General features: G+C 43.2%; 1 protein-coding gene across 5 annotated transcripts in view; it reads left to right on the forward strand.

Moving 5' to 3' along the window:
* The window catches only part of NIN (ninein), a 108,336-nt gene that overhangs the window by 72,719 nt on the left and 8,654 nt on the right, over window positions 1-26,963 (forward strand). For 3 of the 5 annotated variants that reach the window (XM_084791351.1, XM_084791352.1, XM_084791353.1), the window contains 12 exons: window positions 691-2,832; window positions 4,102-4,227; window positions 4,334-4,403; window positions 6,239-6,451; window positions 10,786-10,899; window positions 14,636-14,758; window positions 15,400-15,513; window positions 16,471-16,617; window positions 17,917-18,096; window positions 19,189-19,335; window positions 20,880-20,981; window positions 25,260-25,457. In XM_084791351.1, the coding sequence (XP_084647477.1) occupies window positions 691-2,832; window positions 4,102-4,227; window positions 4,334-4,403; window positions 6,239-6,451; window positions 10,786-10,899; window positions 14,636-14,758; window positions 15,400-15,513; window positions 16,471-16,617; window positions 17,917-18,096; window positions 19,189-19,335; window positions 20,880-20,981; window positions 25,260-25,457 (3,676 nt within the window). Of the gene's footprint in view, window positions 1-690; window positions 2,833-4,101; window positions 4,228-4,333; window positions 4,404-6,238; window positions 6,452-10,785; window positions 10,900-14,635; window positions 14,759-15,399; window positions 15,514-16,470; window positions 16,618-17,916; window positions 18,097-19,188; window positions 19,336-20,879; window positions 20,982-23,969; window positions 24,031-25,259; window positions 25,458-26,963 lie in introns of those variants that run through there. The other 2 variants (XM_084791354.1, XM_084791355.1) reach the window with 2 other exon arrangements.

Consider the following 26,963-nt stretch of genomic DNA (forward strand, 5'->3'; position numbering starts at 1 on the left):
GGAACAGCTCTGATGTGTGTGCATGCAGGGGAGGGCGGGCAGGGGGAGGAGCTGTTCCTGTTGAGACTTACCTTCTCTCTGCTCAGCTGAGGACTAGTTCCTTCCGACTTCAGTGCTGTTGCTTTCTGGGAAAACCCATTTATAAACTGGATTCTGGGCATACGCATAGTTCCTCCCTGTTATGAAATGGCATTTTTGTTTACTGTCCTGTGTGAAATCCCAGGTATAACTGAGACACCTTATTTAATATAGTGCTATTTTCTTAATTAAGAAGCAAAAACAGAAGACATCTATTAATTTGTCCGGTTGATGCAACTGAAATCCTTCAATGCCTGCTTCATTTAAATGAAGAAGTATTTCCCAGATGAGGAATGAGGTCACTGTGTCTTTGGTCACTTAAGGCGCTCATTTAAACCACATAAATACATTCAGAATTTCAAAGGATTTGGGTTTTTCAGCTTCCCCTGATTCAGAGAAAGATAAATTTTCCTGATTTATGACCATCAGCCTTAGCTCCCCGAAGAGAAATCCCTTCCTAGTATACATGAATTAACTAGGAATCAGATCATGTGGAGAGTGGTCCCGTTGTTTGCCCAACAGCCTCTCTCCTCTTTTGTGTGTGGGAAAAATGTTGGGTTTGCTTCCAGTGTGGCAGCAGTTTCAGTAATGCTGTATGTTGACCACATTTAGGGAAAAAATGGAAACAGAGTGTAATAGAAGAGCCTCTCAGATAGAAGCCCAGTGTCAGGCTGACTGTGAGAGAGTCACTGAGCGCTGTGGATGCGCTTTGCAAAGCCTGGAGGGGCGCTTCCGCCGAGAGCTGAAGGACCTCCTGGACCAGCACCTGGAGGAAAGATCTCAGTGGGAGTTTGAGAAGGACGAGCTCACTCAGGAGTGCACAGAAGCCCAGGAGCAGCTGAAGGAGGTGCTCCAGAGGGAGAGAGCGACCGCCCTGGCCCTGAACCAGGAGCGGGAGATGCTGGAGAAGTCATACAAGGAACATTTGAACAGCCTGAATGTGGAAAGAGAGCAGCTGCTGCGGGACCTGGAAGACCTCCGGGGAGCATCCGTAAGCCAGCATGGCCTCCCGTCTGACCAGATACTAGAGTTGAAGAGAAGTCGGGAGAGAGAGCTGAGGGAAGGAGAGCAGGTCCTGTGCCAGGCAGGGGCCTGTGAGCAGCCGGCCAGCCAACAGTTTGAGAGACTACAGGTAGAGCTTGAGCCAGAGAGGCGAGGCATGGTAGGCAGGCTCGCGGCCCTGGAGAATGCCCACAGGGCTAGCTGTGAGAGAGCGGGGCAAGAGAAGGCAGAGATGAGCGCAGAAGCCTGCAGGCTTCAGAACACGCTGGAGGACACACGACAGGCGGCATCTCTTTTGGTGCTTCCTGACGGCGACGGTGGCCAGGCAATGGCAGGGGAGGAGGCGGAAGGAAGTGGAGCCATGTCCCTGCTTCAGCAAGGCAAGCAGCTGTTGGAAGAAAACGGAGACGTCCTGGTCAGCCTACAGAGAGCTCACGAGCGGGCAGTGAAGGAAAATGCAAAAATGGCCACTGAGATTTCTAGACTGCAGCAGAGGCTGAAACAGTTAGAGCCGGGGTCAGTCATGTCATCTTGTTCGGAGGAGCAAATGACTGAGATTTCTGGGAGTCCCAGGGACCAAGCAGAGTTGTTTTTACCACACATGAAGCAAGGAGAAAGTACAGCCGCCAAACACTTCCTAAGTGACCTAGGAGACCACGAGGCCCGGGGCCTGGGAAGTACAGGGACAAGCTCTGTTCAGAGGCGGGAGGGCAAAACCGAGGAGTCAGAAGCTTCCCTGGAGTGCTTTTCTGAGCTTGAAAATAGCGAGGACACCAGGACCGAATCCTGGGACCTGAAGAGTCAGATCCTTAATCTACAAGAGCAACTAACGGTCTTACGTGCAGACTGCGATCGGGCTTCTGAGAGGAAACAGGACCTGCTTTTTGATATTTCTGTGCTGAAAAAGAAACTGAAGACGCTGGAGAGACTCCCCGAGGCATCTTCTGGGTATAAGTCACTGTATGAGGACGCTGCTAGAGAAAACGCCTGCCTCCGGGAGGAGTTGCGCCTCATGGGGACACGCTACGGCGTGTCGCTGGACAGCAACAAAGAGCTCACCACGGAAGTCTTCAGGCTGCGGGGTGAGGTGAAGAAGATGGAGGAGGTGATGGAGACATTCCTTATCCTGGAAAAGAGTCATGATGGGGTCAAGATGGAAAACGAGGAGCTCGGCGCCCTCGTGTTGAGACTTCAAGGGAGGATGGAGAAGGTGCCGGAAACAGCCTCCCTGCAGGGTGACAGCTACCCCCTGTGGGAAGCCCCCTCAGAAAACCTGGCCGTCATCTCTGACGAAGAGGTGCTTGAACTCCATCAGACTCCGGATGAGTGTCCACCCAAGGTCATGAGCATGCACCACGTCGTAGGAGAATGCAGACCAGAAACCCAGTGCCGTAAACAGGGATGCGCACAGCTCCTCGTCAGAACAAAAGCACGTGAGACTGCCCAGTTCCACGGATCAGTTCAGACACTCCTAGAAAAGCCTAGCGTGCAGAATCAAGTTATCCTAGAGGAAAATGCTGCTGTCCTGGGCCTTCAAAACACACATCTTCAACACGAGACCACAATCGCGGAGTTAGAACTGGAAAAGCAAAAGCTCCAGGAGCTCACTAGAAAGCTGAGGGAGCGAGTGACCACGTTAGTTAAGCAAAAGGATGCTCCTCCTCAGGGAGGGAAGGAGGAAGAGCTGAAGGCAATGATGCATGACTTGCAGGTCACGTGCAGTGAGATGCAGCGGAAGGTCGAGCTTCTGAGGTAATGTATGTGACTTCCTAGACTTCACGGAAGCCCTCAGAGCACCGTCCGATCTAACTCCTGCTGCTTGCTGTGCTTAGAGACGCTAACCTATTAGTCTCTACCAGAGCAGTGTCCTAGCCTTCTTCTGCTTCTGTGTGCCTTAACAACCAGAGTAACCTTGTCTAGGAGGCATCCCCCTCCCTCGCAGCAAGTCAGCGTTGTCCACATGGAGTGTGGAAACGCTAAGTGGCGAGTGTCTGCTATTTAACCACCTGTGTCGTCGGTGTCCGTCCTTAGCCCCCTCCTAGCACTTGCGTCCTTTGGATGGATGGAAACCCTTTTGCTCAGTGTTAGCTGCCGTCTTCGTTCGGATGAAGCATGTTATATGGAATGAATGCCTCTTGTGTAGCATTAACTCGCCTGGTAGATAACAACACTCTTTTTATACTAATATAGGAAACGTATTGAATGGATTGTACTTTTTCCTTCTATGCTTAAAATACATCCCAGTATCCTTCCAACTGTAAGCTTTTATCTTAGAACATCTCATTTTACCAAGGTGTTATCAAATTCTAATAAATAGGCTTGAGGGATGAAGACAAAGTAAACCACGTTGAAAAACTACCAAGCAACTTCATGAAATACGATTGCATTTTGGTATTCTAGCAGAGTTGGCTTTTTCTTTAATTTGTAAAAAAAATATCACATTGTGTCAGAAGTATCTTAGCGGTAGAAAAGAAAACAATTCAGTTGTGACCGATGACTTTCCTCTTCCTTAAACCACTTTTACATCAGAACCTCAGAATATAGTGAGAAGAATAAACTGCATATTTTGGCGTGCCCCTTGGTTTTATGTAGTTCTTTTTCTTTCTTTAGGTCCCTGGGGGCCTAAACTAAAGCTCAAATAGCTAAGTAATGTGGCTTTTGTCTGCTCAGAGCAGGGAAGACTTGAGACTGAAGTAAACGGAGCCAGTTGTTCAGAGCAGCCTGCCTGCCATTGAGTAGTCACACCCGGCGCTGGCTTTGAGTCTTGATCCCTGTCTCCGCGCCAAGGCCCTCTAGTCACACTTCCCCCAACGTCTTCTAGTGAGATCCTTATTTCCCATAAGTAGTGACTCAATATGTTACAACTTGATTTCCAAGTTCCAAGACACTACTAATTTAGACTTCTACTTTAAACTGGCATGAAAGTCCTTCTATATTGGAAGTTACTAGAAAATATTTTCCAAGGATGCCAGATGACTGCCATGTTGTAACACTTTTTTTTTTTAAATCTCTACACTTCAGATATGAATCTGAAAAGCTTCAAGAGGAAAATTCTATTTTGAGAAATGAAATTACTACTTTAAATGAAGAAGATACCATCTCGAGCCTGAAATTAGAGGAACTGAGTGGCTCTCAGGAAGAGCTGTGGTAAGATATAGTACAGTTCAATTCTGAGAACGACTTACCTTAAATGCTTAATGACTAAACTGAATCGCTTCTTCCCTCCTGAGTCATGTCTTCCTTGCTCCTTTAGGCAGAAAATAGAAACCGTGGAGCAGGAAAAGGCTTCAATTCAGAAGATGGTTGAAAAGTTAAAGAAACAGGTAAGGAAGCCCTCACAGTTCCCCAGTGTGGCTTGACTCAGAAATTTTTCTTAATTTAAAACTTACAAATTAAATAATACACAAATAAGTTACTAGACTAATATATTGTGCATGATGGCAAAGTTGTAAATTCTGAGGTGGACTGTGGAAACTCCCCTCATAGTGACTCTAACCTAGGTTTCTTCTCTTGGAAAAGTAATTTACAGTCCGTTTCTGGACCCTAAGTGCCTAACACATGCCAGTACACACGGCAAGCTCATGCCTCTGAGCCTCACCTGTGAATGTGGATTCTGGCCCGTACTGAGTTTGCTTAGTGTCAGCTCCTTCATTTTCCTGATTAAAAGCAGAAGGTTTCAGACAGAACTCTTGGATATAGAAAGCCAACAAATCTGCATATCATTCCACAGACTTGTAGCTCGTTCAGATGGCCTGTGCCATTCAATGCTCATTTTGTATAATCTTACTTACAGCGTGTTCTCAGGGACAGGAAGATGATTTGGGAGCAGATCTGAAATAGTCACAAGACAAGGACATACTTGGGAAAGGAATATTTTTAGTATCTAAAGTAGCCAAGGCAACATCCAAAATATATCTTGTACTATTTCAAAGAAGTGGCAGGACTTGGTTGAAAAATAGGCAGTAGACTTGAAGGATCAAGTCACAGAGAGACAGCACTGAGCACAGCAGGGCTAGCCTCAGAGTGTTGAGGAATGGGAATAGTCCAGCTTTAACCTACTACACTAACAAAAGGTAAACACTGAGACCGTCTAAGAGGAAGAGGAAGTGAAATCCACATTGTAAGAGTAAGCTGACAGCACCTATAGGCAGCCTTTGCCGGAGGGGGTGGGGGGGGCTTCTGCCAAAGGATCAATGCATATGCTTTCTTTCTAACTCGGCAAGGCCAGGCCAAACAAACAAACAGACAGAAGCTAATGAGCCCAGATATGCTGCTTTTCTGATGCTTAGTCATGAAATGATAAGACAAACATATCTATCTATCTATGCAGGGATGGGTAACAACAACATGGGAAATCTTACATAAAATGTCCTGCATTCATTGAAACATATAACACATGGTGGTCTCTAGACCAGCTAAGTCGGAAAGATAACACCTTACAATATCATAGGTGGAAAAAGCAGGCTGTTCAAACATGCAATGACCTTTTTTATCTTAATATTTATTTATTTATTTAGCTAAAAGAAAGGTGGTGTTATATATGCATAGAAAATCATCTAGTGGTATACATGTTCAACTATAAAGAATTAGTCACTCTGAGGTCTGAGATTAACCTGTGTATAACTTTTTATATACTTCTGAATTCATTGACTTTGTAGTAAGGGACATATATTATTTTTGTTATTATGTGTGCTTAAGAAAGAGTGTGCAAAGCAAAATTAAGTTTATTATCAAAGGGCTTTTTATTACAAAATGCTCTTTCTCTAAAGCAGTGGTTTTCAACCTGTGGGCCGCAGCCCTTTTGGGGGTTGAATGGACATTCCACATGGGTCTCCTAATACCATCTAGAAAGACAGATATTACATTATGATTCATAACACTAACAGAACTACAGTTATGCAGTAGCAATGAAAATAATCTTATGGCTGGGGCTCACCACAGCATGAGGAGTATATTAAAAGGTCTCAGGGTTAGGAAGGTTGAGAACCGCTGCTGCATGGCCAGAGTGGCCAGGGCTAGAAGCTGCCCTGTAGCCCTGTAGCCTCTTACAGATAGTTCTTTAAATTTACAGTGAAAGAGGAGAAAAGTCTCTAAATCCGCTTAAAAAAAAAAAAGTAGGGCAGCAATTAAAAAAAAAACTTATTTCAATTTTAATTAGGTTGCAGATTTAAAAATCAAAAACCAACAGTTGGATTCAGAAAATATAGAACTCAGCCAAAAGAACTCCCAAAACAAGGAAGAATTGCAAAAACTTAATCAACGTCTGGCAGAAATGCTATGCCAGGAGAAGGAGCCAGGAACTTGCACCTCTGAGAAATGTGAACAAGAAAATGCAAATCTGAAGGAAGAACTGGATCGAAGCAGAGTGCAGGTGAGGTCTCCAGCCGCTCAGCCTTTGGTGTGCTCGCTCTTTCTCTCTCTCTCTCTCTCTCTCTCTCTCTCTCTCTCTCTCTCTCTCTCTCTCTCCTTCCCTCTCTCCCCCTTCCCCCTCATTTTTTTATTTATTTAAATATTTTTATTATGTTTCTTTTTTAACATATACATTTATATTATTACACATGAGTGAAATAAACTACATACAGCAGGAAGAACCACGAGACAATGAGGAATTATATAAATGTTACATTCATAGTGATTTGGCTGTTTGTATTTGGCAAACTTGAAGTAAACATCTTTCCTATCTTGTTGGGTCTAAATTTCTGAATGGAGATTAATATCTATCATACCTCATCTATCTTGATATAAAAACATCGTAACCCCTAACCTACTAAGCTTAATTGAAAGACTAAACTATCTGGTCTTCAAACTTATCAGAGACTTGAAAAGGGATAAAACTTTTTGAGTGTTCTGTCTGCGTGTACACCTGCAGGCCAGAAGAGGGCGTCAGATCTCATTATAGATGGTTGTGAGCCACCATGTGGTTGCTGGGAATTGAACTCAGGACCTCTGGAAGAGCAGCCAGTACTCTTAACCACTGAGCCATCTCTCCAGCCCCAGCTTTTGTTTTCTTCATCCAAAGAAATAAAAGAAATTTCTTATTACGTAAGAGCTTAATGATTAAATCAGTATGGCACTGGCACATTAGCATACACTCCAGCTGTGTCTAAGGTGTGAGGGGATAGAGTGTCCCCCCACAACAGATGGAGCAGAGCTCTGAGAAGCAGGTAAACTGTGATCGCAGCTGTGACGTCATCTCTCCTGTGAGCAAAAATATCTTTAAAAAAAAAAAAAAGAGTTACACTTGTGCCAGATACGCACAGATTTCTTTTTTGGTTGATGCTGTTGTTGATGTTGCCTAGAGAACACAGGTAACAAATATTTACTTACCATTTGCATTGTGCGACTGGAGAATGTAAGTACATTCTGTGCAAATACTGAACCAGTGTATTAAGGATCTGGAGCACCTGAGGATTTGGATACCTTGTGGGAGGATCGGGGACTGGAGCTAACCCACATGGATATCAAGAGTAGATGTAATCAAAGTGTTTTCTCAACCCACTAAGGTCAAGATGGAGTTTTTTTTTAAGAAAAAAGACAAACACACAGAGAGAGAGAGAGAGAGAGAGAGAGAGAGAGAGAGAGAGAGAGAGAGAACCACCTGGACTAATTGGGTATATATTTAGGAATAGATTTAGATTTCATAAAATGAGATGAACCCCAACTGGAGTAGGATGCTACTGGACACCACAAAAACACAAGGAGGAAGTTGTCTTTCACCAGAGAAAGAAGAGATGCTGCCTCTCTCAGTAAAACCCTTGAAGTTTAGGGACAGGGCTGGAGAGCTGGCTCGTGGCAGAGAGCACGAATGCTCATGCAGAGGACCCTTGTTTGCTCCCGAGAACCCATGTGGCCACTCACGAGCATCCATAACTCCAGTGCCAGTGGACCTGGTGCCTCTTCTGACCTGTGAGGGCTCCTGCATACATGCGGTGCACATGTGTACGCTCAGGCTCGTACATATGCACCCAAGGTCAATATATTTAAAATAATTTTTTTAAAGAAGAGGAAAATTTAGAGACATAAAAAAATTTAATAGCAAAGTGGGAAAAAAACCAGGACCAGAGAAGTTTTTAATATTAAGAAAAAGATTAAAATGACCCTCAAAGCTTTGAAAAGATACTCAAAATCAGTCAGAAATGCAGGATAAACCCTACTGGCATGTGATTCCTCTCTTGGAAAGTTGTTGTCTCTTTTACAAAATACAGCAGCATGTCCTCTTGACAAGACTGTGTTTGGCAGACATTTTCATATGTTGTCGTCTTCATGCACTGATAATATCCATACAGGGGTATTTTGGCATCACCTAACACAATTACACGTGTACTTACAAAATGTCCAACAATCTCACTTCTGGGGATTTAGCCTCAAAATATCCCTGCGACGATATGAAAAGTCATACCCATGAGGCTATTCGTTCCAGCTTTGTTCCTATCTGCAAAGCTGTAGGAACAATCAAGAGGCTCCTACATGAGAGTTCCCACGTTATGGGCTGCCTTGTACAGGTGTTAAAAAGGGAGGGTCATAAAAAGAGAATGAGAGCAATCAATATGAAATAATTTCCAGGGCATGGTGCTTGGTGGGGCCACCAAGAGTATCTACAATGTACTTCTGTGCCTGTAAGGGAAAAAAGGGAGACATTAGAAAAGAAACACACGTGTTTGCCCATGTATGTAAAGAATGACAAGCAGGGGGCTGGAGAGATGGCTCAGTGGATAAGAGTACTGTCTGCTCTTCCAGAGGACCTGAGTTCAATTCCTAGCACCCACCTAGTGGTTCACAACCATCTATACTAGAATCTGATGCCTTCTTCTGGCCTGCAGGTGTACATGCAGATAGAATACTCATGCATAAAACAAATAAATCTTAAAAAAAAAATAGAATAACAAGCAGACCCTAAAGAGATGTTGCAGAGAAGTAGGTGGAAAGGCATGGGCAACGAAAGGAGAGTGATGGAAGGGCTGAGGCGGCGGGGGCGATGCTTTGTTGAATTTATCTTTATACAAAAATCTGACATTTTTTCCCTTCTTCTTCTTCTCCTTCTTCTCCTTCTTCTCCTTCTTCTCCTTCTTCTCCTTCTCCTTCTCCTTCTTCTTCTTCTTCTTCTTCTTCTTCTTCTTCTTCTTCTTCTTCTTCTTCATTTGTTTTGGTTTGAGTTTTCGAGACAGGATTTCTCTGTGTAGCCCTGTCTGTCCTGGACTGGCTTTGTAGACCAGGTTGTCCTCCAACTCATAGAGATCTGCCTGTCTCTGCCTCCTGGAGTGCTGGGACTAAAGGTGTGTGCCACCACACCCAGCAAGCTCTGACTTTTATGTGTTTCACATGTTTTTGTTTTGTTTTGTTTTGTTTCCCAATTCTGGGAATTTAATCTGGAGCCCTGCAACTGCTAGACAAATGCTCCACCATTGAGCTACATCCCAGCCTTGCTTCACACATCTTTACTGACCTTAAATAAACAAAGTCAACCATGATGGCTGTGGAGATACAAAAATAGAACACAAACACTAACAAATGGAACTGACACTATGTGTAATATAAACAAAAGAGTTAGCAGTCCATAGATGCTTTAATAATCTAGCCATAAACTGTGGTTCATGTGTGTACACAAGATGATTTTGTGTATGCCAGAAGTGAGTGGATAAGTGAACAGCACAGGTCAGTGTTTCTCACTGTTGGTGAAGAAAGGTGCGGTGTTAAAATGTGGAGGCGCGCACGTGCACACAGACACACAGAGTATGTGTACTAGAGAAAGAAACATAGATGTGTTTTTGTATGGGATAACCAGATCTTGATTTCTAAATACTATTTTCCTATAAAAGCACCTTGTAAAAAATCACTGATCCCAAGGTTAGAACAGAAAAGAAAAGTCAAACCTGAAATGTCCCCTGATGCCAGACAGAAAAAGGGGCTAAATAAATGAATACATAAATATTATTAATAGGACAAATTCAAAAGACTCAGGCCCCCACCTAAAGGAACTCCTGACAGCCCAGATTTAAACAGTTTGATCAATGCAATATAGAATAAAATAATTATAAAATAAATATGATAGATTTTTGAGTACATATTAGCATCAATTGATTGAATAAACAAACAGGAGAGAAACAACTGCTCTTTCTCATAAATTCTAACAAATGCAGAAATGAAGAAAGAAGCCGGGTGGTGGTGGTACACACCTTTAATCCCAGCCCTTGAGAAGCAGAGGCAGGGGGATCACTGTGAGTTTGAGGCCAGGGTGGTCTACAAAGCGAGTTCAGGACAGTCAAGACTACACAGAGAGACCCTGTCTCAAAAAAACAAAACAAAACAAAAACAAACAAACAAACAAAAGAAATGAAGAAAGAAAACAGAAAAATCATCCTTAGGAAAACCCAAGTGACAATTATTGTAGCCAGAATGCACTAGTGGACAGTGGGATAAATAAGCAGAAATTTGAGGAGAAAATTTGCACAATCTCAATCTTCCTCTCCTGGGAGAAGGTAACTTTATAATAATTAAACCTCCAAAGATGTAGGCCAGTCATCAGGCCCATGCTATACACATGCAAAGTCTTTGAAGATAGTTTGGTTAGTTCATTAACTATAAGCATAAGCAGTCTCAAGGCAATGCCACTGGACTGGCATCGTTTCGTTGAGATTGCAGCCTGTGGGCTTGGTAAAGTTTCCATGGCAATGACTATGTCTGTTATGCACCTGATATCTTTCTTAGACCTCCACTTTGGTGTCTTCTCTGGAGGCAGAACTTTCTGAAGTCAAACTGCAGACTCACATTGTGGAACAGGAAAACCTCCTTCTCAAAGATGAACTGGAGAAACTCAAACAGGTAAGTTTGTGCTGCCGGAGTGGAGCGAGCCACGCGCCCTTGATGGCGCGGTGTCTCCAGCCACCAAATGCCCTTTGCACCATGGTTGCTCAACCAGCTTATTGCTTCAGGTTGAGAACTTGGATCCCAAGTGTGCCTATAAGGACTCTGGCTGCTAATTCCCTAGTGAAACGGCTTGTTTATAGGGGAGACTCAAAGTCTGTTACTATGAATTCCAGCCATTTCAATTTCAAAATTGTGTCCCTCTACTTTTTCCCTGCCAGGTGAAAAAGTAACAGTTTGTTTGATAAGAGGATGACTTTCTGGTTCATGAATTCCGCAACTCTGTTCTCTGATTTCTGGAGACCCAAATGAAGGTGGCCCCACCCGTGTCTTTTCCTTGTGGCGGGTGTGAGACACCACCTAGGAGAATGAGCTCTCCGCCACCCTCAGACTGCAGTCACTCACATTTACAAATTTAAGTTGTAAAACTCAGTATGACGTCACCTGCTTGTGTTCCCAGAACTCAGGAAACTGAGGCAGGAGGATTATGAATTCATGATCAGTACAGGCTACATAGTGAGGCCCTGTCTTTAAAAAAAATGAGCTTGGGTTTTAAAAGGCTATTTCAGAATTTCAAATAAAGACTTAATTCTAAATATAGAAGAGGGTATACCTCAACCTATGGATGAAATATTGTCCAATCGTCTTTATTCTTATTACATGTAAGAAGGTTTCCATTGTACCGATCTCATTTTATAATAGAATTCAGTTGTTCCATTCCTTTGCCCCACCCTCAGGTTACTTTAGTATTTGTGCCATCAGACTATAAAATACTCCTTCCTGCATCTGCTCTGCCTGTAAGCATTATGTCCCTCCCTAAATGCTGTAAGTCAGTTTTAACTAGGTTCACACCGCACCTGAACCCTCTGTGTTGTTTGAACGGATCTCTGATTGACTCGCTCACCTCGTCATAGTGTAAGACCTCAGGGCACTTGTGTCTTGCGTAGTGCTTCACACAGGGCTGGTGCCAAACAAGTGGCTTATCGGCTCCTTTTCATGCCAGGCCCTGCAATGCAGAGCAAATCTTTTCTACCACTCCATTTGTTCCATATACGGTGCCGGAAGCTACCATTCACAGTCTTTCTGTGAGGTGAGACTAGCCCAGAGCCATTGCTACCAAGTTTGCTATAATTAACTCCAGTGTCCCATTTTCCCTGGACCTTTGAAGACATTGCTTGCTCATACATTCAGTGATAAGGACCAATCATGTGCATACTGTGTGGCGTGTATGCTGTGTGGCCTTGTTAAGCTACAGAGCACAGGAAAAAGAGCAGAGTTGGGGGAAAAGCAACATGAAAAGGCCATTGCTCAGCACAGTTTACTACATGTGTCCCCCAAGGGCATTGGTAGAAACAGATGACATAGCCACACGTCCCTATGTGCACATGGTAGGACGTCATTTTCTCATGAGGGCTTTTGAGTAAGGTGGTGTCAGCTGCCAGGCCATCCTTGTTGCCCTGAAGCTTGAACCCAGAAAGCCTGTGTCACGTGGTATGGCATTGTGATTTAGAGTTCTAGAAGCACCGTGTGTGTGTGTGTGTGTGTGTGTGTCTGTGTGTGTCTGTGTGTGTCTGTGTGTGTCTGTACGTCTGTGTGTGTTGTGTGTGTGTGTGTCTGTGTGTGTGTTTGTTTGTGTGTGTGTATGTCTGTGTGTGTGTTTGTGTGTGTGTGTGTCTGTGTGTGTGTTTGTTTGTGTGTGTGTATGTCTGTGTGTGTGTTTGTGTGTGTGTGTGTGTTGTGTGTGTGTGTGTCTGTGTGTGTGTTTGTTTGTGTGTGTGTATGTCTGTGTGTGTGTTTGTGTGTGTGTGTGTGTGTGTGTGTATGTCTGTGTGTGTGTGTTGTGTGTGTGTGTGTGTGTGTGTGTATGTCTGTGTGTGTGTTTGTTTGTGTGTGTGTGTGTCTGTGTGTGTGTTTGTGTGTGTGTGTGTGTTGTGTGTGTGTGTGTCTGTGTGTGTGTTTGTTTGTGTGTGTGTATGTCTGTGTGTGTGTTTGTGTGTGTGTGTGTGTGTGTGTGTATGTCTGTGTGTGTGTGTGTGTGTGTGTGTGTGTGTATGTCTGTGTGTGTGTCTCATGAAGAAGCACCAAAGAAGCATGAGTAGCATCTGCGGAAAGGCCCTGCTAGTCTGTAGATACCCAAAGTGGTGTCAGTCATTGCAAGTTTGTGAGGTGAGGCGGCCAGGTACTGGGGAAAGGAGATGGCTCCACATTACATTAATGTACAGCTACTTTAAAGGGTTCTTTCTCAGATCCTTCTCACTTGTTCAGGCTTATGAAGCATGTTGGGTTTGCTACCAATTGAAAACAAGCTCCAACCTGTAAAATCTATTTTTCCCCAGCTCTTTCCAGTGTTCTGTAGGAGGCCTTCAGCTAGGAAGATGGCTAATCGTAATAGTAATAGAGAGTTGGACATAGGAAGGACAAACAGACAAGAGCAATGCTCTATGTACAAAGAACAGGAGGGAGTAAAGGGGCACGGGAAACAATTGGCTCCCAAGACTGGTTCCCAACTAGGCTAGCATGAAGCTTGCTCCCCAACAGCAGGGCAGTTTGGGCTTTCACAAATTGGGGAATCAGTATTACCCAGGGTAGCAGATAAAGCCAGAGATGCTACAACTACAGAAAGACCTCTGCAGCAAAGGCTCCAGGGTGTCAGCGGTACCAACATGGATGCTGGAGAGAACAAAAGCAGCCTGGCTGGGTCAGCTCTGTGAGTGGAGAGAGCCGCATGTCCACTCCACTGGCCACTGGGAAGTCCTTCGGGCTCCTTCCCAGGGGAGGAGGGCATATCTTTCTCTTGCCTGTATGCTGACGCTTGTGTGCGATAAGTAACAACCACTTAGCTGTTTTTTTTTTTTTAGAAACAAGATCTTGATGCGTAGCCCAGGCTTGCCTCAAGCCTCCAGCCTTCCTGCCTCAGCCTTCTGAGTGCTAACACTGTAGGTATGCACAATGACGCCACCCTCTTTTCTTAGCTTCTTGGAGACAGGGTCTTATAAAGCCTGGGTGAACTAGAAACAACTGTGTGTGTGGCAGGACTGTTGTCCTTAATGCTGCAACTCTTTAATACAGTTCTTCATGTTGTGGTGACCACCCCCAACCATAGAATTATTTTTATTGCTACCTCATAATTGTAATTTTACTACTGTTATGAATCATAATGTAAATATTTTTGGAGACAGAGGACTGCCAAAGGGGTCACAACCCTCAGGTTGGGGAGCACTGCTCTAAATCCATCTCCCCCTCCCAGTGGTAGGATGGCCATGCTCAGCTAATTCTATGGTCTTGACTGAAATGGCTTGAAAAATATTGTTTGGATACCTTTTAAGAAGCACGATTTAAAAAAAAAAATACATAATGTGTTCCACGAGCAGAAGTTAAATGCATGGCAGGATAGCAGTGTATTACTTAAGAGTGGCAGTGACGTTGAAAGCTAGGGCCATTATTTGGTGGCATCTGCCTCTATCTGAGCAGATATTTCAACAGTCAGCTAGGGAACCGTGAGAAGCTCGCTGGGAACAGTGAGTGAGAGTTAATTACAGGCTGCTAGAGTGTGTATGTCCCTTGAAATATGTCCAGATGGGAAGGTTTCAGGGCCACGCAAGTACCCTGGTTTACAAATACCTCCTTTTCAAGTTTGTAGTATAAACACAGATGGGAGGTGATGAAAGGGCTTATTTGGTTTAATCTCTTGCAGCTGCACAGATGTCCTGACCTCTCTGACTTCCAGCAAAAGATGTCTAGCCTTCTAAGCTACAACGAAAAGCTGCTGAAGGAAAAAGAAGTTCTAAGTGAAGAATTGAACAGCTGTGCAGATAAGGTAGTTAAAACAATAGGCTTTCCCTTCATTGTAGAAATGCGTGCCACAGCAAGCATTTTCCTCTGGGCTGTGGCCCCTGGGCTTCCGGTATTAGTCCAAAGTTATAGATGGAGTTATGTGACCCTAATGAAGTCCAGATCATGACGTTGCCTCACTTAGTATCTCATGGTGTTATATTTGATATGTATATAATATACATAAAACCCTATTATATAATAGAAATATGGCTTTTATCCTCTGAGATCTAGTTCATGGACAAACACTATTCATATATATGTATATTAAATCCTCACTAGCAATATGAAGATACTGCTTTCCTTGCTCTACCTGCCTTATAGGCATTCTTTATTTTCCTGTTTTAGTACACTCTTGAGATATCCAATTGCCTTTTTAGCCCACTTCCCACCCTCAAAATAGGAAACACTGGGGGGAAAAAAAATAGAAAATGAAAAACCCAGCAAAGAAGAGAAGCTTGGCATTAAGTAGGACAGAGTCAGGAAAGGTCCACCCCCTACCCCTGCCTGCCTGCTCCTCAAGGCAGATGTGGGGCTCTTGATGGTTGGTAGTGATGGAAACTGTAAACTGGGTCTGGATGTGCTTGCAAAAAATGCTCTTCTCCCTTTCCTTCCTTCCTGAAACAGTTGGCAAAGTCAAGTCTTTTAGAGCACAGAATTGCTACAATGATGCAGGAGCAGAAGTCCTGGGAGCAGCAGAGTGAAAGCCTGAGGTCACAGCTGGTGGCATCCCAAGAAAAGGTATGGAGACAGTTCTTACTCAACCTCCATAATGAGTCTTTCCTAGTATTTTCACTTTCCAAAGAAAGGCCCAGAAGAAAGAATGTTCCATATGAGACTGGCCCACATGGCCTCAGAATGATCCTAGGGGACCTCATTGGTGACATCTTTACAATACAGCAGAATACTTTAAACAGTGTGTCCATCAGAGCCCATCAGCCATGCCTTACTTATTATGAAGGGTTGGTTTTTTTTTTTTTTTTTGGTGGGGGGGGTTGGTTGGTTTCGGTTTTGCTTTTGCTTTTTTGAGACAGGGTCTCTCTGTGTCTCCTTGACTGTCCTGGACTGGCTTTATAGACCAGGCTGGCCTTGAACTCACATCGATCCACCTGCCTCAGCCTCCCAAGGGCTGGGATTAAAGGCGTGTGCCACCACTGCCCTGCTATTATGAAGGTTTAAGGACAGTGTTTAAAGAGGCTGCTTGTTCCTAATTTAGGACAAGACTTCTAGCCCCTATCCTCTCATACCGAAAGACCAACATATCAACCTGCCTTTTGCAAATTTAAAATGAATTGAGATACATTTGAGATTCTAATGTAAAGAAGAAATCTGCAAGTATACATTTTTTTTTTCAACCAAGAGGTCCTTTACAAACTAATACTTCAGGCTCAAATGTAATTTCTCAAGCCTCAGAGTGGGTGTGGTTAGTAAAGGCAGCTGGCCTTTCTCACTTCTGTCCTCCGGCTCCTGGCCTTCCGTTAGATGCCTGTATCCGCAGTACCTGGCTTCAGACAGGCTTACGTTTTTCCTAAATATAACTTAACATCTTGTAAATATACATGTAACATCCTGAGTTTCCACTGAGTTGCTGGAAAGAGAAGTGGATGTAAAAGCTGTAACAGAAGGGGCCTGGTGTTCTCGGGAGAGGTGAGACTGTGAACGTTTGTGTCACCGCACGCCATTGCTCTTACCGTGCAGGTTCAGCATTTAGAAGATACCCTGCAGAATGTAAACCTTCAAATGTCCCAGATCAGGTCTGACCTGCAAGTAACTCAGCAAGAAAAGGAGGCACTAAAGCAAGAAGTGATGTCTTTACACAGACAACTTCAGAACGCTGTTGACAAGGTCATTTCTTCTCTTTCTTTTTCTTTTTATTTTTGTAACTTTGCTATAAAGTATTTATCTATAATTTGATTTGTTTTGCATGTATATATCACAATGTGTTCTTAAATGGAAGTATGTCTTTATGTGTTTGTGTGGCCACTATTAGGGCCAAACTGTAAAGCATTTCCCTCTGTATCCTTTGTCCCTTGCAGTTGGTAACCCCAGGAACCCATTTTTGTGTTCTCTGACACCATAGGTCAGGAATGTTTGCTTCTGAACCTCATATAAATGGAATTACAGTGGTATAAAGGGTATTTTTTTTTTAAGACCAAAGAAGTTAAAAGACCATAACTGAATTGAGTTTCATGATAATAAAACTAAAGCATTTTCAAACTTTTAACAAGAGCATGCGTAGGAACTTACAAAACCAGCCAAGAAAAACATTAAGAGAAATTAAGCTAGGAACACCCATCTATGGGGGGGTGAAGGTGGGGGGTAGTGGAGCAAAGTTACAGAATAGGAAACCTCTAACATAGGACAATGGTGCTGACTTAGACTGTAAGTCACCACTGCCAAGTGGCTTGCCTCTGCGGTAACAGAGAGGCTAGGAAAAGCTGCTTAAAAAATAGCTAGCTGGCTTTCATGGTGCTGTCAAAAACACACCTTGTTTTAAATATCGCAGAGCTGCTTAATGTGTACACAAATCATTAGCAGCATTGCAAAACGTCGGGTAAATGTTTAAATTTTGTTCTATAATAAAATTTGGCCCCAATTCAGTTATTTTTATCTTTTGGTTGATAGCACTTAAAATAAGGTAGTTGTTTCAATTTTTAAAAACACACACACACACACACACACACACACACACACACACACACGCGCACGCACGCACACAAACAAGAGGCTGACATTTTCTCAAACCTTTTAAACTTTCTTTTCTTTTTCATGTTTGACTTAAAAGGCAGAAGCTTATCTAGCTGTGCTACCTTTTAAATTTTCTAAAGTTATTTTTAAGGTTTAAAAAAAAGTCACTTTGAACCCAAAAGAAAAAGTAACTAAGCCAGGCATGGTGGAGTCTGTGATCCCAGCACTCAAGGAGGCAGAGGCAGGCTGATCTCTGTGAGTTCAAGGCCAGCCTGGTCTACAAAACAAGTCCAGGACAGCCAAGGCTACACAGAGAAACCCTGCCTCGGGATATACCTATATCTATATACACACAAGCTTGAAAAGTATTCACTAAGGATTGTCATTATGTAAAGAGGAAACCTGTCTTAAGATAGGCGTGACCTGTCAGTTTTGACTCTGTAATTCTCTCTTCAGGACTGGGTCTCAGAAACAGCCACTTATCTCTCAGGGCTCCATGGGCAGCAGAAAAGGCTGTCCTGGGACAGACTGGATCATCTGATGAATGAGGAGCCACAGCTGCTTTGTCAAGAGAGCAAGAGACTCCAGACTGTGGTGCAGAACACCCAAGCAGACCTCACACACTCCCGGGAGAAGGTACCGCAAAACCTGCATGTTGTTCAGAGGGACTAATTAGATACGAAAATGAGTTGTTTGATGTGGTCTTAAATATGTAGATTTGAGTATCCTGTGATAGCAGACTTATTTTGAGAATGAAAAAAAAATTTCATTTACTTACATATAAAGATATCTTTATATATTTAAACTGTTTTCACTTTGTATAAGCAGTTGTATATTAAAGTAAAGATGTGGCTTTAACCCTCATATTAAAAGTACTGACTGGTGGAAATTATGATATCCAAACTGGTTAGCTGCCTAGACCAATGATAACAAAGTGGCCAAATCAGACTCAGATCTTGAAGGTCTGCCTCTTTGTAAGAGAAAACATGGTGCCCTCTCTTAGAGACTCAGCATTTCAAGGCCAGAGTAATTTTCAACTAACCACTCAGGTGACACTTCTGACCCTGCACTGTGTTGTCAGCCATTTAACCTATGCCTTAGCACCTCTCCTGTGGAATTCATGAATTTTCCTCTAGGACACTTACTATGTGCAAAACATCTGCTGTTCCTAACCTCCAGTGGGAGTAGGACAGCCGGTTTCCCTGTCCTTGTGGGACTTAGCAGACATAGATGCATGAGTCCAGGAGCAGCGGTCTCAACCAGAGCTGACAGGACTTGGCACCTCAGCCACCTCTGAAAGTTCTGCCTTAGCAGAGCTAAAGGAGCCAGGCCTCTGCCCCATTTGCTCAGCAGTTCCATCACACTCACTCTCAGCTCCTGAAGAATTGGCTGACCCACAAGTCTTCTCATCTGCTGTGCCCTTACCATGTTGAGTTTGTAAACTCAGCCAGGTTTATTTAGAGAAGATGTTTAGAAATACTTTAAAAAAAAAAAAAAAAGGAGAATTCAGAGACAGAGACTAAGTCTTGCTATGTCACCCAAGCTAATTTGAACTTAAAGGCTCAAATGATCCCCTACCTCAGTCTCCCTGGTAACTGGGACCACAGCTTTTTTAAAAAGTACTTTTTAATACCCAAGTCATAAATAAAAGCGTTCCTTGTTTGCCATTTGTTTTCCTGGCTGGGTGATTAGATAAGCATTTCCTCCTCTTCCATTTGCTCTTACGAGGTCCGCCAACTGGAATCCAGCCTTCTTCCCACCAAACACCAAAAACTCAGCCAGTCATGTGCTGTGAAACCCACGGAGCAAGAGAAATTGACCTTAAAGAGAGACTGCGAACAGTCTCAGAAAGAACGATCGCCTACTGGTAGGAAGGTAGGTTGTGACGTTCCTGTGTTCTTCCAAGTGTGTCCCCATGTTTGCTTCCTGCCATGGGTGGCAGGCTTTGCGCCTTCCTCAGATCCTTGGGTGCCTTCATAATCTTGCCAAAACAGTATCTTAATTCTTTTTTATTGAGTAAAGTTTTTTTTTGTTGTTTTTGTTTTTGTTTTTTTACCTATTTAAGCTCTCAGGAGGAAGATAGTATACACACTCACACACACCCTTAACAGAATTCATTAAATGGTATGATAGTGTGTAGGTATGTGCACAGGAATGTACATGCCAAATGAGGGTGTCACATCCTCTGGAGCTGGAATTATTGGCAGTTTTGAGCCAGCCTACATGGTTTCTGGGAACTCAGAACAGGAAGAAGAATGGTGCGTGCTCCTAACCACTTAGCAGTCTCTCTAGCCCTTAAAATCTAGGTTTCAAAAAGCAATACCAAAAAAGGAGAAAAAACAAAAATAAATAATAACAAAAAAATATTTTTGAAGATTTGAAGGTTTTGTTAAGAAGAATGAGTGACAGAAATGGGCAGCACAGCACAGCTGTCTCCTAATAAAAGGAGAAAGCAGAGTAGACCTTGGGGATGCTAATGTGACTTGCAAAGCTCCTCTAAGGGAGGGGATTGAGAAGCTGGGAAATTCCTGACCTCCCAGTTAATGTGTGATAAGTATTTGAAAACAAGTACGTACCTAAACCAGAAAGAATTTACTTAAAAACTCATAAAGAAAAGCCTTTCATTTTTATCTTCACTCTTAATTATAAAGTAAACGTGTAAGAACAAAGAGGAAATTTCTGAAAAATGAGAATTATCAATAAAACCCCAAAGAGATGAAACAAGCATCTGAAGTCATGGATGATGTAAGATTGTATGTGCTGCAATCTGGGGCCAGGCTGACGGAGGGGAGAGGGAAGGGCTCTGTTTTCCTAAGTTTTTCCAAGTATGAATGTACTGAGAACTGATGTGTGCACTCATGGGCATGGCTATTGTGTTGTAGGGGAATGTGTATTTCTTTTTATTTTTTTCTTTTAAATTTTATTTTTACATACACATTTATATTGTTACACATATACAATAAACTACATACAGCAAGAAGAACCACAAAACAGTCAGGAATTATATAAATGTTACATTCATATGTAACATTTTGGCTACTTGTATTTGGCAACCTTGAAGAAAACCTCTTTCCTATCTTGGTGCGTCTAAAATTCTGAATGTAAATCAATATCATATCTCGTCATATCAACTTAGAACATCTATCTAGACCTAAAAACATCTTAATCCCTAAACAGTATATTTCTTACAGTGTAAAACCAAGCGGTCTTTGTGAGGTGTGGTAGTTAAATCCGGATTGCTTAAATGCCAGCTGTGCACTGAATTATTTGTTGGTTTTCTTTGCCAAATTATCTTGGCTTTCTTCCAAGACTAGAGGTCTCTTACACAAATTTATCAAAATAAAAGCGAGCAACTCATGTGTGTGTATGTGTGTATGTGTGTGTATGTTTAAGTTTTGTTTTGTTTTGGGTTTTTACAGGTCAGTCAGATGAGTTCCCTTGAGCAAGAATTAGAAACAATTCATTTGGGAAATGAAGGGCTGAAGAAGAAACAGGTGAGAGTGGACGAGAAGCTAACGGAGGTAAGCCCTGTGGAGAACGCCTACCATTCATTTATTGGGAGACACTAGACTAGACATGGCCTTAAATTCCTGCCCTGAAAGTCTGTCAGGCTTAATTCTTGGGTCTATCTTCCTAAAAATGAACAGACATGTTTTGCTTGGTTACAGTCATAGGTGTCTGCACTGCTTTGCAGAATAAAGAATAACTTTAGCCCCAAATGTAAAGACCTGTATACATAATATATGCAGATTGCAGAGGCTCTGCCTGGGGGGCCTAGAGCTCTCTTGGCACTAGTTGTCTACGTAACAGTTTCCTGACATATCCTACCTTGCACCGTTTTGTGATATAATCACTCTCTCACCACCTGTCCAGATGTATGTGAACATCTGAGAACATCTGCATTTAGCTGTCTTTTCAGCAACTGCTATCTTACGCAGATATAGCTCAGCAGTGAAGGACTTCGCTTGTGTGTGTGAAGCCTTGGGTTGGATTCCCAGTGATGATTACCGCTGTGGCTACATATGTAACTCAGCTCTACCTGGTGAAAGGTGCAGCTGACAGATGTTAAGGTGATCTGGTAAATGTACCAGTGTTTGTGCATTGGGCCCCAGGAACTAGTGTGCTTCTTGCACCATTATAGGCTCTGAACAAATGTACAACCCTCAGTAAGTAAAACTTCATTGGCATGGTTTGCTGTAGGTAGATGAAAAATCAATCTAACACTAAGTGAGCTATAAAATCTGTAGTATCCATAGGATATATCTTGCTATGTTCTTAAAATACTGTGTGCACACATTTTGTTTTGTTTTGTTTTTTTAATAGACAGGAGTATAGAAAGGAAGGAACACATTGAAGTATTTTCTATTCGTTTTGGGGCAGGGGCTCAATACAGTTTCTCTGTGTAGCCCTGGCTGTCCTAGACTCACTTTGTAGACCAGGTTGGCCTCGAACTCACAGCGATCCACCTGCCTCTGCCTCCCAAGTGCTGGGATTAAAGACGTGTACCACTATTCCCAGCCTTGTTTTGGTTTTTCTTGTTTGTTTTTTGGTTTTGGTTTTGGTTTTTCAAAGCAGGGTTTCTCTATGTAGCCCTGGCTGTCCTAGAACTCGCTCTATAGACGAGGCTACCTTCACACTCAAGAGTTCCACCTGCCTCTGCCTCCCAAGTGCTGGGACCAAAAGGCGTGAGTTGCTGCGCCTAGTGAATTATTTTCTTTATAAAGCTGGATATATGGCAAGGTTGCCTTAATGCTTAGCTTTAAGACAGTGTGACATTTGGGAAAACATATCACATTGACATTTAAATGACCAGTGATGTTTCTGAAAATGTTTATGTTCGCAGATTTATCCACTAATGGGGAGATTGGTGAAACTTCAAATAGTGAAATCCTAACAGTTTTTGACAGCATATATTAAAAGCATTCAAGACTGTGAGTTCAGCCTGTGCTATGATGTAGACATGCTTTTCTGATTAAATAATTATAGGCTTTAATGAGTAAGACATCTGAAGCTGAGTTCTGTGTGTCTGGGAAGAAACTAAAGGGCGACAGGGTTATGTCCTTGCTCACTGCTGGCCTCTGTCCAAGTGCTTTACCAGGAAGCTGGTCCCTCACCTATTCGCCGTACCCTGGGAAGCCCCTGCTTCCGGCCCCAGCGGCTATTATTAACTGCCATCAGCCATTTCCTGCCATTCTTCTTCTCTAGTAGTAAATAGTTGATGATAAGGAAAATGAGTGTTCCTGGCACCGGAACTGAGTAAGGAAAAAGCATGAATGTAAACACTGAAGAGGACATTTCATGCACTGTTCTAATGAAACTCTCGCTGGGAAGCAAGACTGAATTAGTAGCTCGACAGTTATACAGACTGGAGGGGTTTTTTCCTTCCTTTTCTGAGACAGGCTCTAGCCATGTGGTCCAGGCTGTCCTTGAGCATATAGTCTCTCTGCTTTAGTCGTTTTTAACAGCTCTTTTGAGTTGATTCACATGCTATACAGTTCACATATTTAAATTATACGGTTGGGTTTGGGGTATGTTTTCACTTCTTAAACTTTGAGGACATGTATATGACAACTTTGCAACTTTAACCATTTGTGAGTTTGTAATCCAATGGCTTGAATTAGATTAGTTGTTTCCAGAACCTCTCATCACACTCAACTATAATCCTTAAGCATTAGCATTCTTCCCGCCCACCCCTCCCCCAAGCCTTGTGAAGACAGACTCCTATATGATCCTATGGAGTGGAGTACAGTGGCTCCCCCCCAACCCCCCCCCTCCTGTCTCTTGTACTCACCTGAGAGTCCACACAGCCCTTCATCTCGGGAGCATCCCCACCTGGTGGGGCTGAGAGGTGGGGAGCAGACAAGGAGGTGTTTCTATAACAGCGTCTTTGGAGCCAGCTTTGAGAAAAGCTTTCTAGATGACTCTTAATGATGCTGATACTTCCTTGGGAGAAGTCTCTCTCCTCCACGGGCTACTTTAAGGGTCATATGTGACACATACCGACTCCAGTGTCATTAAAGATTACAAATTAGTAAACTGAGATTTTTGGCTTGAAATGGACTCCCGTTCCTGGGCTTTTTTTAACAACACAGTAGTGGAATATTCAGTAAGCGATTTCTTTTGAGCATTCAGAGAAAGGTTCACACACTACCTTAGCAGCTCTTTGTTTGCTGTATCACTCAGCAGCCCACAGTTTAGAGGGTCCCCTGCGTGTCCATTTGGCAAGGGATTTAACCTCAGATTCGGTGCTTACTGGATCTGGGTGTGGGTAAAGGTGACAAGACCACAACCAACCGGATTACAACTGGTGTCATTGCAGAATTAGTTGCCAGGCCCCTTACTGTAAAACTGACAGACAGCACAAAGCGACCTTGGTTGTTGGTATGCTCTTACTCGTGTGCATAATGTGCCTCTTCTTTCCTTTTGTAACTCGTACTTTTCTTACTCTTGCTGTAACTCCTGTAATTTTCTTTTTGTTTCTGTTTTGCCTGTGGCTAACCTCTACCTAGAACTCAGTGGTCGGAAGTAGCAGAGAGGGGTGCAGCTCTGTGCCCGAGCTAGTGTGTGAAGGTAGACCATTCTCTTCCAGTGATCTTCCATAGCATGAGAACGTCCCGACATTGTGTCCATGTGGCCGTGTCTGTTGATCATGACAGTTGATACGTACTTGGGCAAGAGCCAGTATTCATTTTTCACTTCAATTTAATGTGGAATGTGTCTGTTTACTTAAGGGTTTCCCTCAGTAGTTAAAACATTTTGAGGAAAACTTTCCCACTGTTAGAAGCTTGTGGGATCATAATCCCTCATAGTCTTTATTCATAAACAATATAATATTTTCACATCTACTACTACTGATAATATTTCAAAACGGATAGTGACCCATCTTAGAGGTGTAGAATTAAGAAAATGGATAGTGGCTCTGGAACTTCTTAACATTTCATTTTAGTTGAGAGGTCCTTCCCTCTCCCCTCCCCCCTGTCCCCCTCCCCCACAGGCCGGGAGATACTTCCTCTTGAGTTTAGTTCTTGCTCGTCTGTGTTGCATGCCTCCCTCTGGGCCCTGTGTCTGCTGAGCATGTTGCTGGATAACAAGTAGCATGTTCCGCTGGTTACAACAGGTCCCTTGCATCCCTTAAATTTGATTGGCATGTTGATACACTGTTTCCAACCAGTACTTCTGTGCCAGTTCCGGGTTGCTCTGGGCTATGACCTTATGCCCCGCACTTGCCTGTCTTGTTGCTGTTTAAGGGTAGAACTCCTTATAGATAAACTAACACAGCTTGAAATAATGTTAGGTATAAGATTCTTAAACCGGTAATTTGGGATCAGCAGACACGTAGCCAGCGAATCTTTATGGGTTTCGTGGATATCTTTACAAATCTTCATGGATGGTAAGGAAAGTGGGAAAAGCACCCTCTCCCATCTTCCCGGCTCCTGTCTCACTTTTAGTGAAAGGTGGGAAAAGCAGTTGGATGGTCTAGAATCAAAACCACAGATATAGTGTGGATGTGCTAGGTATATGTGTATCCTAGACCTCAGGCCTTTAAAGTCACTAAGTAAGGAACGAGGAAGCTCTATTCTTTCGGGTCTTAACATTTTTAAGGAAACCTGGTCACTTCATCTGTAATCTCCAAGAGGCAACAAAAGGCCTCTTCCCGTGCAGAGCCACCCAGCTTTGTCCTGTTTCTAAGTGATTGGGGACTAGGAAGCCACAAAGGCATCCTGGGCTCAGTATTCCCTGCTTGGCACCTTCCGTGGCAGAAGGCCATGCACTGACCAAGCTTTGTCCTTGTCCCTCAGATGCAGCCCCTGAGGTCCACTGTGACGCTTAGCCCGTCCTCCCACTGGGATCTGCAGCTGCTCCAGCAGCAAGCCTGTCCAATGGTGCCCAGGGAGCAGTTTCTGCAGCTTCAACAGCAGCTGCTGCAGGCAGAGAGGAGAAGCCAGCACCTGCAGGAGGAGCTTGACAACAGGACCTCCGGAACCAACACACCGCAGGTACAGCTTTCTTCTTCTCCATGGGGAAACTTCCAGCATCCCGTTCACTTAAGTTCTGTTTGAAAAATAAGCCAGTCCAAGGGTGGGGATGAAGAACCCCGTCTCCCACCATCACTGCTCTGACTTCCCTGAGTTGCACACCCACAGAACCACAGTGCCGGCATTTGCTCTGGTTTTACAATTTACTTTCAACCTCTCTGCTGGGCAGCTTGGTATGCTGGGCCTCCTTTGCACACTTGCACATGACAAAGGGTCAAGGTTACATGCGTATAGTACGTCGTTGGCCTGACATTCTTGTCCGATGCCCAAAATGTCACCAACTCAATCCTGAAGAAGGAATCTGTGATGGCAGGCATTCTCAGCTTCCTCTGTGGTGTGACCTGTCAAGGGCTGAGAAATCACAGATTTTTATAGCTAATGACGTAGAATGTGCGGTTAGTGCCGTGTCCTTAGTTAGCTAGTTCATCTCACTCAATATTTGAAAGAATCAAGTTTGAAAAACTACTTACATTCCAGATAGTTGTTTCTCTTTAGTACATAATCTTCAGTTTTGTTTTGTTTTTTGTTTGTTTGTTTGTTTTTGGTTTTCTTTTTTTTTTTTTCAGAAATTTCCTCTAGGTTCTTACCCATATAATTAAGTTATAGTGAAGAGTGAGGATTAAAAATAAACATTTCTCTTTTGTTTATATCTACATCAAATCTTTGTAGTTTAGAAATACTTCCATCCCAGTTAATGTTTGATAGGGAATTTTTTAGTTTTTTAATCCCCTCGGAGGAGCTTTGCAAGTCACACTCGCACTCTGTCCTCTCGTTCTCCTCTTATTAGTAGACAGCCATGCCGCGCCATGCTGTGCCGTGCTGTGCTGCCACTTTGTCACTCGTTCTTCTTAACAAAACCATCAAATCTGCAAAAAGTCTTCTTATTTATGTGCTTTAAAACTCCCGTGGTTTTGGAAGCTTTCTATGTACCATTCTCACCTCCCGTTATTGGAGTCGGCCTTCTAAACTGACACTAATAAGGTGGACTGCTAAAGAGATGCTCCAACTCCGCGTAGACCTCCTCAAGTTCCTGGTATTGAAGTGAAATCTAAAAATAAAAACTGCTGTGGTTGAGTTTGGAAGGGACGTTTCAGTTTTCCATTGTGCAGTGGAAATTGGAAACCTTGGCCTCTGTTTTTCAAGGACCTCTAGTGAGCGAGTTGGCAGAGATGGGCTCACTGCTCTCCCACACACACCATTTTTAAAAGTCTGCTTTTCTTGATCTGCCCGTCAATATTTGAGAACTGAAACACAAATTTCCTATGCCAATAACTCCAGTACTAGACAAAAACTATTAAGAGAAAAGGAAATCCTGCAGCCAGAGACAAGAGTAGACCGTTTGTTACTCACAGTAGAATGGCTCCCAGGCCTTTTCTCTCTCCAGTTGCTGGGCTGTCTCTAATTTTCAGGAATCTGCACGATCTTTCAATCTGCACGGTGCCTGTGGAGGAAGTGAGAGTTTCGCCT

This window comes from Acomys minous, assembly GCF_964271855.1.
Source record: "Acomys minous genome assembly, chromosome: 8".
Classification (NCBI taxonomy): Eukaryota; Metazoa; Chordata; class Mammalia; order Rodentia; family Muridae; genus Acomys; species Acomys minous.